We start from the raw sequence: 13,775 nt of genomic DNA on the forward strand, positions 1-13,775 counted from the left end.
AATGTGACTCCCAGGGAGAGTAGTGTTTGATGTTTTGTGCTGTGCTGACTTTGCCTTCAGGCATGGCATTCATTGTTCCTCTGACTGCTAGGCAAAGTGGTGGTTCAAGACTTCAGTGCTGGAGGAAGTCTAGTTAGGTGGAAGTTCCCTGCTCTTCCCAGCACCTCGTTTCAAAGCAGTTGGTAATTCAGCATCTGGATGAATATGGCTTTGAAATCCTTCCTTGCTGTGTTTGCGCTTGGGTTCTTTGCTAGCGCTTGTCTGGGAAGAGTTAATTGTGCTACTGATTGCTCAGGCATTTGATACTGTCACAAGACAATGCAGTTGCTCTTGTGAACTGTGAGATTAGCAGACAAGCTGGAACATGTACTGGTGTGTATTTCCAAAGTAGAGAAAACTAGTGAACATTACTTGGCAGGTGTGGATAAACTGTTGAATTGCTACTAGGTTGCAGTCTATTTTCTTCATATCCGTGTGCATTGTCTGATGAATCGTGCATTTGTCTTGCACATTTTTTTAGTGAATGTTCTTTTGGGAAAAGGAGTCTAGAACCCAGTAGTAACACTTTTTGTCTCTACCACAGTATCACCTGCTGCTTGACATTGTTTTTGATGTCCAACTTTCTGTTAGCAGAGCCTTTTTTAAGGAAAGTTTGTAGTCTGAAACCTCCCACTGCAATTGAGAGTTTGTGGGAAAACATCAAATAGAAGAAGGGCTAACTCCTTGGTTTCATTTCATTGAGGAATTTCTAGCCTCCTTAAAGGGGCTAGAAGTTATTGCAGGGCCTGACTTTTTTGACCAAGTATATCCACACCTGCTAGGTCTGCTAGACTGAATAGAATCTAACTTTCCCATCTCCCAGAGTCAGCACTGAATTACTAACCACTTCCCATCTTCTGCTTCAGTGATAGTAGAAGAAGGTGGTTATTGTAGCAAATGAGTTGTGAAAGTGGTGTCATCCTTGGGTATCATGGTGGATTTCAAGCAAATCTGGGATGATACTCACTTTAGGAGTCTTCATGATCTGCTGTGTAGGAGTCCTGAAATCTTGAACTCTTGACTAGGGAAAACCAGACTTTTCAAAGTATGTTAGTTTCATAGTGGATCAATGTGTTAGTTAATATTTTAAATTTAAAATTTAGAGAACTTCTGTCTGAAACTACTGAATTAAAAAATTGCCACCTTCTTAAGCATGGTGCATGGAGCATTTACTTCAGTGTTACCCCTTTAATTCTGCCAAAATGAAGTTCATGATCTTCTGATCTGTATTTGAGACCTGGATAGTGACCATAAATGGGCAAAATACTTCAATGAGCTCTCCAACTTCCATCACCCCCCTCTACCCCCCCTGCAAAAGGAAATGAATGCAGAGAATGTATTAATTGTTTGGGACTGTCCACGTGACAGCCTTATCTTCTCAGGCAAGCCCTTTTAAAAATAGGGTATGTGTTAAACATGATGGAGTTTTAAAAACAACATCTTTAATAAACCTCTCACTAGAACTGCCAAGTTAAGCTAAAATGCAGTTTTCAGGAGAAAATTCCTAGCTAATATCCAAATTTGTGCTTTTATAGTTTGTTAAAACTTGGGTTGAAGAAGTTTAAGAAGAACTGCTGTTACAAGCAAGCTGTACTTTGCTGTCTTTCACTGGGAACTGTGTCCCAAACCTGGAAACAAACTTGCATATCCTCAAAGTATAAAACTGGTAGATGAATTGAGTTTTACTAATCTACATATTCAAAGAGCATAAGGATCATCACGAGACCTCTGTAGTGACACTTCTGTGGTTTGCAGAGCACTCAAGCTGAGTGAATGTGAGCTCTATCTGAAAGGTGGAAAAGCATCAAGCCTGACTGGCCTAAACAGAGGAGCAAAATACTGAGTGCAAGGACCTTCCTTGCTTAAGCACTGCTCCTGCTGGGCTGTGCTGTCTCTGCCATCATTGAAATTCTTTGATACACCGCAGAAAAGTGCTTGCATAGAAGTGTAAAGAAAGGCACCTATTGTCTGCTCAGGCATCGAAACCGTCTTGTAACTCTTAGATATTCCTTCCTGTTAAGTAACTTGATCCACCTTCTATCATTATACTGCTTATTTAAATTTAGGTGTTTGGCATAGAAGCATCTGGTGTGTGTGTGTGTAGCACACAGAACGTGTTAGGTGATCCACAAGTTTCCAGCAGCAAATTAGGTACTGTGATGGTTTGCTAAGCATATGCTGTGCAACTCTGGTACTTTTTTCTGCTTGTTCACTGTATCAAAACTAAACAGTGTAAGTAATTCCTGGGTTGATCTTCAATAAGAGTTATTTTGAAAAGTGAATTTTATTTTGTTTTAGCCCATCTATATAAAAATAGATCTCTCTTTAGGGTGGACTACTACTATAGTAGTCTTCAGCTTTGCCTTCAGCAGGAGTATGTGATCTCCCCAATATGTGGCATGAGGCTGAATGTCAGAGTAAATACATGCACTGCTCTGTAGTACTTCTTTAGAAGCAAACCTAGCTGGGACTTGACCAGTCACCTGGGAAAAATATAGGCCAGGCAAATAGGAGGAAGACTGTCTCCTGGAAGCAAAACTTTATTCTGTGAAATCCTTTCATGTTCCTCTATGCAATCCTTTAATGTGTTTTCTGATTAAAGCTTTGGTCAAACTCATGAGCCTGTAGAGAGCAGCAGAAATGTGAAAGCACTAGCTGCCAGGGGTGACAGTCAGCTTGAAGCTCCAAAAAGCTGCTTTCACGGAATCTTTCTTTGCCAGCCCCTGTGTTCCAGCTCTCCTGCTACTGGGCTTGTGTTGTGTTGGCCCAGACATGCAGCAGAATTAACTGGAGTTGATGGCAGATGCTTATTACTGCCTGCTGAGAACCTGACTTTGAGTTTTCTACACTGTATTTTTAAACTGTACTCTTAGTGCAGATGGGTTATAGAAATGCACAGTAATTTTGCTGTTACTCCTTTCCCTTTGTGATAGCATCTCTCTTGGCTACAAATCCTCCTTATTTCTGTGAAACAGAAGATGGTCAGTATTCCTTCAGCAGTGAGTCAGCTGATGGAGACAGAATCTTCTGTTCTACTTTCTAAATACCTCTAGCATAAACAAAGTCAGCAAATTGCTTGTGTGACTGCATAAGTTGAATCACTCCAACCTTGTCTTTTGTCTATTTATCTGAAAGATACATTTTTAATGGTGAGAACTGTTGTAAGTGGAGCACTGTCACCAGAATGGGAAGCAGCAGAGTGCAGTAGTTTTAGAAGTACAACAGATCTGAGTGATCAGCGCTGTACTAACTGGATGGTAGTAAAAATATTTATAGCAGTTAAGGGAAAACAATTTTTCTCCCTCCCACTCTTTCTTTCTAGTTACAGATATCTGCACTTTGGCTGGCATTTGGGTGTGTTTTTATGTAAGATAAGAACTTTGCCTCCATGTCAAATGCCTGGTACATAGCAGGGTATGATATGCAGCTTATTTTGTCTCTGTTCATGTTTCACTGCCATGTCTGGGTTCTCCTATCTTGTGGATATGCAAGTTAATGGTAACTAAAATGAGAGTCGTTCCAATTGCTCCTAATTTTTTCTCACATTGTTCTGCTTTCTAGCTGGTAGATGTCAAAAGTAATTAGCAAAGCACAGGGTGTTGGTGTCTGAACGGTATCCTCCTTGTCTTTTGTTTGCTTTTAAGTGTTCATAGCTTGATCATGAGTGGGATGCATTATTCAAATCCGAGGCAGCGCGGGTGCTTCCAGCCCCAAGTCAGGAAATGCTTGGCTTTTGAAGAATAACGGCTGCTGCAGGATCTCTGGCTCTGCTGTGATATCATGAAACGAGCCTGAGGAAATGCCGTGACAGCACTGCCAGCCCTTTGTGAGAGGGGAATCTTTCTGCACTCACTTATCCCAGGAATCTGGTCCTGAGTGCTCGTGTTCATGACACTAAGGTTCGGTGACAGTTGTGTTTGGACATGCCTCTGCTTCTGAGCTGGATCTCACACCAGAAGGTACTGACTGCTCCTGTCATGTGGGTGAATTCATTCATCTCCCGTCTCTGTACGGTGGAAGGGATCTGCCACTGCACTTTGTGTGGTGATGAAGTGAGAGGAGTTGTGCTTTTTCCTTGTTTTGAAAATAATTGCCTTGCTGGAACTGCTGTCATTAAGTAGCCAGATTTGTTAGGCATGTTTCTTAGATTAATATTTCACAGTCATGCTAATGTTTATAAGCTTTATAGTATGAAGAGGGGCTTTGCTTTGTTGATAAATTCCAGACTAAAAATTTTCCATGTGGAAGCTAGACACAAATTAGGAAGAGCTGCAGCTTCTCTGCACAGCAAAATTCTGTTCAGCTGTGGAAGTAATGAAATACAGCCAGTGAATTTTGTTCTTCTTTGCAATATCCATGGCATTCAAGTTCTAAGTTTGGATTAAAATTGAAAGCACTGCTCAGTAATTACTAAGGGATGCATTTGAAAGTTGTCACTCCAGCAAAAAGGGGAGCTCCACCTTTGTTCACTGGAGGCTCTTGTATATTCAAAGGGAATATTATTTTTTTTTAATGCTTCCACTTCTGTCACTGCTGATCAAGAAAGCATGTATTGCTATGATGGAGATACTCTGCCCATTCTAGAGTTGTGACAAAGTGTTCTACTATTATGCTGCAGCAGGCATGATTTAGTAAGCTCAATAGCCTGTCTATTTTGCAGCTTCAAGATATTGATGATAAATACTCATAACGGAAGTTCTGTTTTTGAGATTTCAAGGGTTGCTGAAGTTGGAATTAATTTTAACAAAACCTTGATTATAAGACATGAGAAGAATTTGGTGGTAATTATTTCTCTGCAGTCCTCTCTTTGGTTTTAATCCTCCCTTTGGTCAGATGAAAGAGCTTGCGTTACTTATATAAGTTAGAGTGATGTTTCTTTCTCACATGAAAATACTATTCTGTGTAGAACACAGTGAAGTGTCTTGATGTATGGTAGAATATTTCTTGGCAGTACTAATCACGTGCCCTTTGTGCAGTGTGCTGCTAATGCATGAAGAAGGTGTTTGCTCTCCCTTATGAATTCACCCTGTTATGGGGCTAGTCACAAGGACAGAACTAGATCTAGCCCTTGAATTGCAGACCAAGAATTAGTGTATCTAGGGTGCTGATACTTCTGTCTTCTAGCTATGACTGGGTGCTGCCACCTTATTCTACACCATCTGGCTGTATGGATGATGTGCTGCAGTAGCTCAAAAGGTCTCTAGCCAAGATCATAGGGAGAGGTGTGTTGCAAAAATAGAGGAGACTGGGGACTATCTGGCTAAAATTAGTGCTGTCATTAGTTTCAGCCACCAAAACTCTACAGCCTGTAGTAAACAGAGTTTGTGGCAGTGTCATGCTTTACTTCTTATGTTGTTTTTTCAGAGGAGAATCTAATTGCAGGCGATGCAGAACTCAGCCAGTGCCATCTGTTCTGAGTACAGCTAACTTGTCCTTGTTGAATAACCACATATCAAATCAGATCTGTTTGGGTGAAGAGTGGTTCATACAATCTTAGGCTGCTCAAATGTGAATAACAAATTTGATTTGGGTTTCCAAATGTCTGGTTTTATCTTTCTTTTTCTTTAATTAGTCTTATTAGATCAACCATATTTCCCTGGAGGGAAATACTGCCTCTTCAATGACATTACAGAGCACTTATTATTTGCCTCTTAAATCGCAGTCTTGTTTGGTTGGTTTTGACATTGGGGTTTGGTTTTTTCTTTTTCCTCAACCAAGTTTTGTTGTGTTGTTCACACTGAAGAGCCAAACTAGTATCACAGGTTTGGTTTTGTTCTTATTGTACCCACTGTCCATCCTTGTCTTACTGGCCTCTTGCATTTGGGGGTATTGTTTGGTAGAGGCCCTGAGGAAGGATCTCTGCTCTTCTGAGTTCTCTTGGCTCTATTCAGAGATTGAGAAGTTACTATGAGCACTGTTTCAAGGGTCTTAAAGTACCCATGCCACTGTTTTCTCCTGACAGGAGTGTATGCTTTTGACATCCTGGGGGGGAAGAAAGCTCATCTGAAGCTCTCAGAGCCCTTTTTTTAGCTTCAGTTTATCAATACATGAGAAGTTTCAGTGTGCCTGTTACTGTTTAAGCATGAGGTTGCTTCTGTATTAGAGAAAGCTTTGTGTGCTGCTGCAACAAACTTGAGTAAGTGTATTGGGGTGGGGAGTCACTGCCTTCTTCTGCTTCATAAAATAGTCTGCTGCTACTGAGCAGTATAGGGAAACTTCATGAATAAAACCTATAATAATGGCCTACATTGTGTTTCTGCTTTTGAGAACTGCTGTTCCAGCACTGCACCATCAGCTCTGGACTCAGAAGCCCTCTGCAACTGCCTTTGGAATCATTTTCTCCTCTGTCCAACAATATTTGGGAAAAGGTGATAGGGCCCTAGACTATGGGATTTGGGAGAGGCAAAGCCTGGGAGAATTAAGTTTTCTTGCATTGTCCCACCACAGGGCTCGTTTGGGCTGGAAGTGTGTGTCTCTCACCCTGAGAATACACTGTGTAGCCTCCTCTTAACACAGTCTTTCTTCTTGATGTAACAGTTTTCAAGGCTTGACAAAAAAATTCTGTGTTGAATAGGTCAATTGCCTAAATATTTCAAGGATTTAATTTCTTTATTTTCAGGTGAATACTGAAAACCTGTGCAATAACTCATTTAACCTTTTAATTTTGTTCTACTGTAACAGCTTGTAGTAGATGTCCAGGAAGATTATCAATAGCCCTGTGGGTTTCAGAAGTAAGAACCCCATTTCTCTCCTCTGTGTGCTTAATTTCATGAGACTTCTTCAGAGAAATACTAGAACTTGCAAACACATTAATAAGTTTTGACTATTTCAAGAGTCTAGTCTGTCTTCTTAATATTCCTAAACTGATTTCTAAAAGTAGTTAAGCATTTTCAACCAGGTAATTCAGTATTTCAAAAGCTCCGTTCTGCTTATTACCTTGTCTAACTTTGCCCTACAATTTTGGCATTAACAGATAACAAGTTAATATCCAAATCCACAAAAGTTACCCAATTTTGATGGTGAAACTTTTATGACTGGGATTTCTTGATACACAGAGGAGCAAATTGTCAAAACCCAATGATATATGCCAAAGAAATGTGTGAAAAGCCATACTGGGATGTGTGCTTGATAATTACGTAACTTTTCCTGTATCTTGCATTTCAGGAAAATACAGATGCAAACTGTTACTGAGACTCCACTTGATCCCAGTTAGGGGTTTTGCTCAAAGTCAAATCTTTACATGACAACGCTGTACTCTGATCAGGTACATCTCAGAAGTAACTCTTGGTTCTTGATAAGAAAGTGTTACTCTGGGAGTGAAGAGGCCCAGGTCAAACAGCACAGGCTGGCACATTGTCAGTCATTGGGCGCATCATCATGTAAAATCCATGTGCACAACTAGTAGCCTGGCAGTGTTATTATCTGTCTTGAATGTTATATTTGAAGCTATTTTTTACACCAGGCTGCTCAGAGTACCCATGAAACAACCAACACGCATCTGGAACTGGTTCTGGGCTGTCTGACAGATATTAGTTATAAATTGTGACATCCCTGTATTACATTATTTTGTTTTTCTCTTTGTCTGTTTATTAGAAAAATATTCATAACTACAGAGATTAAACAGGTCTCAAAATGTTCGCTTTGATTTTTCAATTTAGTTCTGCCTATAGATTGAAAAAGTAGAAAAAAGTGAATGCTGATGAGAGAGCACACAAAAAAGTAACATAGCCTGAAAAAAGTTTACTTAAACAAAGCAGGGAATAAGGATTGTTTGGGCTGTATGAGCTGAAACCCCTGCTCTAATGGTAGCATCACACTATGCATAAGTGAAAATACTGTAGCAGTTTTTGTGATGCAAAAGCTTTACAAGGAGCAGAGATTCTGAAATAATAACTGTGACTTAAGTACTAGTGTCTGAAGAGTATACACAATCTTGAAAAGATGGAAATTAAGTGATAAACAGCAGTGTGCTTAGGGTGGTGCAATTACTTAACTCTTGTGTATTTGTGAGGGAGAGCTGTGACAGAAGAGGGAATGAATGGGTATTCCTGTTGGAGTAGAAGTGGTAGTGTTGTATCCCCAGCCTATTTGGACATTTTCTGGCAGGGGAGAGAGGGGGAAGGATGTGTTAGGAGGCTATTGGGTATTTTTAGAAAGACTTAAGGATTTCCAGTTTTTTTGTCTTAGAGGTGATGAGCAAGAGGCAAAACCCAGTTGCTGGAGTGGAAGTGATGGTATACTTTTTAAAAATTTTAAATTGCTGATTAAACAGCTGGCAGTGTGTATTTTAGTTGACTGTGTGTAAAATGTATGCATTTTGAATAAAATTATAAATTGTCACTGTACTTTGAATCAGATGGACAATTCACATATATTCTCAGTAAATGGAAATTGCCCTGTGACAGCTTCTAGATTCTAAAAAGGGAAATGAAAAAAAAAAAAGATAGCTAGTTTGTGAATTTTGTTAAAATAGAGAGCTAAGGAATTTAAACTCTAGAGCTTCTTTAAGCACAGGCCATAGAGAGAATAGGAGACCAATCAGTGAGAAAAGAGCTGCATCTTGGAATACGAACCGGCAAGTGCAAAGTGAGGACTGCGCATATCCAGCTGAACTGGCATGGGTGGAAGGAAGTACACCTTGGGTGATGGTAAAGCAGCCCAGTAGTGAGAATGAGGGAAGAATAGTTACACTGTAGTATCTGTGTCATTTCTAGACTTAGCTTTTAGCCTCACTGAAAACTGAGATGATGATGACATCCAAAGGGATAGAAGCCAAACGGTCAGCAGACCTTAGGGTAATTGAACTTCATTTTGCAATAAATGAACTGGAAGCAGATTTGTGTTGAATGCCCATGGGATGAGGAGTGTGTAATGGGAGATGGGGATTAAGATGAGGTAATTTTCCACTGTGACTTGCAAAAGTGTTGGTATATGAGATTGCTGCCTCAGTAGCAAGCTTCAGCTGGTATCATGTGTCTGAGATACTGTAGGGAGCATGGATTATTTACTAAGGTGTAACTTTAAAGCTACGTTTTTTAATAGAAAAAATCTTTGAAAACTATCAAATATTATAGTAGGAAGCTGTATAGAATACAAAAGCTGTTTGATTATATTGGATTAGTTGAATGTTGAGAACTGATTTCTCTTGCAAAGAAAATTGGATAGGTATTCTTTCTATGTCATTGTCACTAGTGACTTCCCAATGCATGTAGTGTGATGCCATTCATTATACGTCTAGAGAAAATGGGACGTGTTGGAAAGAGGTATGGTTCAAAACAGTGTAGCTATTGTCAAAGGAGCAACTATTATCACTCTGATCTGCAGTTAGTACAGTTGGGTAAGTCCTTGTTTTCTTCAGTGAAGGCCAAATGAAAAAATGGCTCACCTATTGAATATGTTGGTACTGAAAGCAGACTCCTTCCAGGGTGATTGGGATAAAATGGAGGAAGAACCAGGTGTCTTTGAAAGACTTATGATACAGGTCTGAAATTGTGAGTTTCTATTGGAGATGCAGTTTGGCCCTACAGGGTATAGTAGGGATCTGTGTAAAGAAGAAGAGAGATTTGTGTGTGCTGCTTAATTGCACAATGACTGAGGCAGCAGGGAAGTGTGACCTTAAAACGAACTATGTCACAGGATGGATGGAGCAAGGTTTTTATAGTTGATAATAAATGAGACCTAAATCAATTGTACATGGTACTTGAGTAAAATTTCTATATTCTTGCTACCTGTATTCCAAAACTGTAATTTGAAACTTATGGAGATTGCTGGTCTCTTTTCCACATAACTGTTCCTGAAACAAGCTTAAGAATAGGACAAATGGCTCTGCAAAATAAAGACAAAGGATCAGTGACGACCCTTTGCAGAATACAGGAGTAAAACATGGCAGTGTGGGCAGAGGACCATGGAAAAGAGAAAGTAGTTTCAGTAAAAAACGAACAAACAAACAAAAGATGCGAACATTTGCCAAATGACCTTCTGGTAATTTAAAGCCGTATGTACTGGAAGACATTCCAGGAAAAAATTGGAAATTATTTGCTCTTCTTCCACTGAGTAAATTGTCTATACAGAATAGCATTTTGACTGTACTGGTTTTATATTGTTAACCAAGAAGCTAGTGGCACTCTGATGGAGAAATAACATGTCCAAATGCTCACCTTAGCAAATGCTTGATGCATCACTGTCTGTGCTGTCTCATTTGTGATTACTAAAAAGGCCTTTCACACTGTTCCCTTAGGTTCCTGATGTCATCAGCAGCATAAGGCAAGTCTCCAAAGCAGCACTTAAAGAAGATGCCAAACCAACTAAGGATAGTGAAGATGCCTTCTATGACTCTCAAAAATTTGAGGTCTTGTACTGTGGAAAGGTGACAGTGGCTCACAAGAAAGCTCCCTCCACACTGATTGATGACTGCATAGAGAAATTCAGCCTTCATGAGCGCCAGCGCCTGAAACTGTTGAACGAGCAGCGGAACAATGAGTCGAGTTTGGACTTGCCGCTGTGTGAAGAAAATGCGCCAGCTTCTCCATTGGATAGCCCATTTGAGGAGCGGGACAGCCCATCCAGCACTTCAGGGCATGCTCCAATGTTTACAATTGGCAGCCAGACCAACTTGACCAACCTGGCCAGCACTCGTGGGTTCTTTCCAGAGAGGATTTTAGAGGACTCTGGCTTTGATGAGCAGCAGGAGTTTCGCTCGCGGTGCAGCAGTGTCACTGCAGGGATGCAGAGAAAGGTTCACGACACAAACCTGAAAACACAGTCGCGCAGAAGACATGCCAGTGCACCCAGTCATGTTCAGCCCTCTGATTCTGAGAAGAATAGGACAATGTTGTTCCAGGTGTGTACTAGGACAAACAATTTCCTCTTGGTTTTGTTCCATTTCTTTTTCCCCTCTGCAGTTTGATGCTGAGACATGTTTTGGAAGATAAGTAATATGGATCTGGTATGGCTTTGTGATTTGTCATAAATATTTTTGTATCTGTTTATAAATGGTTCGAACAGAAGTAGCTGAACTTTGTTAAGGAAGTCACCTTAGCTCATGAGCTCAGGCAAATTTTAAGAGAAAGTAATTACTTAAGGAGTAATCACTTAAAGAGGCAGAGTTTTTAGAGAAAGAATTCTTTTATATGGAGTTCTGGATTGTCTGTATTGGTGAGATCTACAACCTAGCTGAAAAAGTGAATATTCTTTCAAAAAGAGAATCAAGGAAGACTGCCATGCAAACACACTCTCTTTTTTTGTGCACTTAAGGAGAAACTCACAACTTCACATTAGACTGGCACAGCCTTATGTTTGAGCCAGCCCCTTCTCGATAATTTGTATTATTGTCTTGTCTTTCCCAGATAACAAACATCTCTGCACTGAAGGCAACTTCTTTCAGACCTCAATAGGTTTTTCTTCTGTTGCATGAAGTGCATTTCACATCTTTGGAGCTTGTTTTGAGAAAACAGAAGGATCCATGAAGGAGGTGACCCATAAAAGGAAAAATTTTTGGACCTTAAAATAACAGCGGGCTAAATGCCTGGATTTTTTCTTTCCATTTGTTTTAAAGATCATTCTTGGGTTTTATACTCTTGGGGAAAAGATAACTGAAATGAGAATGCGTTGCCATTCAGAAAGCCACAGTTTATCACTAATAATGAAAACAATTTAGCTGAAAAAATCTCTGATGTCTATAGAATAATTCCATAGTCTTGAGAAGCAGTTTGGGAAAGCTGAAAGGTAGTTTGCTGCAAAACCTACTCTTTCCCATTTGGAATTAGTACAAGTCAAAAAGTATCACCTTAGTTTCTTAGCTAATCTGTGATATAATTTAAAACCCAAAAGTCCTCATCTTTTTTTCTCCAGGTTTTAATTTAGCCACATTGTTTCCTAAAGGTTTTAGCATTGTCTGTCAAACATGTGATCTTTGGACTAAAATAACTTGAAGAAAAAAGGTGGGGGAGGGGAAGAAAAGCTGTCTTTTTTCCAAGTCTTTTTCTTATTCAACTGAGTGTATTGTTCTTGCTGAAATATTCTTACTCAACATAGGCAGAATTACAGCACCCTGGCACCCTTGTTCATGCTGAGTAAGCTGTTGTGCCAAAAGTTGCTCTATGTGAACAAGAAAGGACTAGATTCTGACATTTTTGTTGCTGTCAATGCTGAGCCCCCAAGCCAGTCATAAATTAGATTTATTTTTCTCCCTCTCAGGTTGGAAGGTTTGAAGTTAACCTCATCAGTCCAGACACCAAATCTGTTGTGCTTGAAAAAAATTTTAAAGATATCTCCTCATGCTCTCAGGTAAGCATTAATAAGAAGTAATATGTAGATAATCAGGAGAAAAAGATTTTATTTGTTTTTCAGCTGTGTTGCCTTGCTGGTCTATAGGGAGGAGAAAAAAAAGAAACATAGAATTCATTTTCCAGAAAAGTCCAGAAAATATGAGTGCAGAATAACCACTCTGAGCTGTGATAATGGCAGCTTTGATCATTGGTCAGCAAACAAAGTATAAACTGTTCTGCTTTGCGAGAACATTAGCTATGTTTTCCGAAGTAGTTTAATCTCCATTTAGGATGCTCTAAATGTGCTGTTTCTGAGTAGATAAGCTCCTGAAAGCCTTCAGGATGAAAGGAGGAGAGCATCAAATCAACCCTTCAGAAAAACAGCAGTTCACCTGCAGCATTTCTTCTGGAGAATCTGGCAATAGCTGTACCTAGCTATCTTCAGTAATAAATAAATATTTCTTAAAAAGTTAAATGTCAGTGCTGGGAGGTTCACCTTTCCATCTTGCTTTTGTTCAGCACCTATTACTACAGACACTTTCTGGTTTGAGGTCTTCCTTTTTTACCTCCTTTCATTTGCCATGCCACATCATCACTTCAGACCTCCTTAAACATGATTATTCTAGTTTAAAGTACACTTTTGGCATTCTCTAAACCTGTATTTCACCCCCAAGTGCTTTCATTTTAATGCTAATAACAAGTGTGCTCTTGCATGACTGGGCTACCAATGCTAAGACAAATGAAGAATTAGGCAATACTTGTAACTCAAGTAGAGTCTTGAGCTATCAACTAAAGATCCAGGTCCTTAAATTGGCTGTACTGTTTAACTGCAATTTGTATTGCATTTGGCAGAGGAAAAAAGCTAATGCAAATACAGAATGGGACAGTACAATTGAACAATATAGTAATAGCTTTATAGTAAATACAGATCAAAATGCTTCTTAAAGCAGGGGTATGGAAAGCAGAATTTGCAGATGACTTTGGTCTTCTCCTGCTTTTGGGATGTACTGAACTAATAAAAGTGACTGAACTTTAGGTACTGAACTCCTAGGTTGTATATGCATACTTATAATAGTCAGACAAAATAGCCCTAAGTGGGGACAACCTTTTTTTTGCTGACTTTAAAGTATGGTCACCAATTAGACCATGGAAGAATTTCAAGGCCTAGCTTTCCTTCAGGAAAATAACTTTGTACAGTAAAAAATGTAAGATAATTCTGTGTGTTGGGCTTTGGAGTTATTTTTCACTCCACCTCTTCACTTTCATTTGGAGCAAAGCTTCTGTTACTTTGCATTCTTGAATAACTCAAAGAGACAGTAACAATACTTTGAGGGTTTTGTTGGTTTGTTGGGTTTTTTTTTCTTTTTTTAATGTGAAACATTCATTTTAGAGAAGTTGAGGGGGTTCTGTGTTCAATAGAAATAAAATATTCATTTGTTCAAGACTAAGCATTGGTTGCATAAACCTCAT

At 39.4% G+C, this 13,775-nt stretch overlaps 1 protein-coding gene across 5 annotated transcripts in view; it reads left to right on the top strand.

Annotated features, from left to right (window-relative positions):
• TBC1D4 (TBC1 domain family member 4) overlaps window positions 1-13,775 on the top strand; it is a 104,558-nt gene that overhangs the window by 52,674 nt on the left and 38,109 nt on the right. For 4 of the 5 annotated variants that reach the window (XM_085058287.1, XM_085058301.1, XM_085058295.1 and 1 more), the window contains exons 2-3: window positions 10,277-10,879; window positions 12,235-12,324. In XM_085058287.1, the coding sequence (XP_084914413.1) occupies window positions 10,277-10,879; window positions 12,235-12,324 (693 nt within the window). Of the gene's footprint in view, window positions 1-3,820; window positions 3,999-10,276; window positions 10,880-12,234; window positions 12,325-13,775 lie in introns of those variants that run through there. The other variant, XM_085058318.1, reaches the window with a different exon arrangement.

Source organism: Lichenostomus cassidix, chromosome 1 (genome assembly GCF_008360975.1).
Source record: "Lichenostomus cassidix isolate B80296 chromosome 1, HeHo_3.0, whole genome shotgun sequence".
NCBI classification, from domain to species: Eukaryota; Metazoa; Chordata; class Aves; order Passeriformes; family Meliphagidae; genus Lichenostomus; species Lichenostomus cassidix.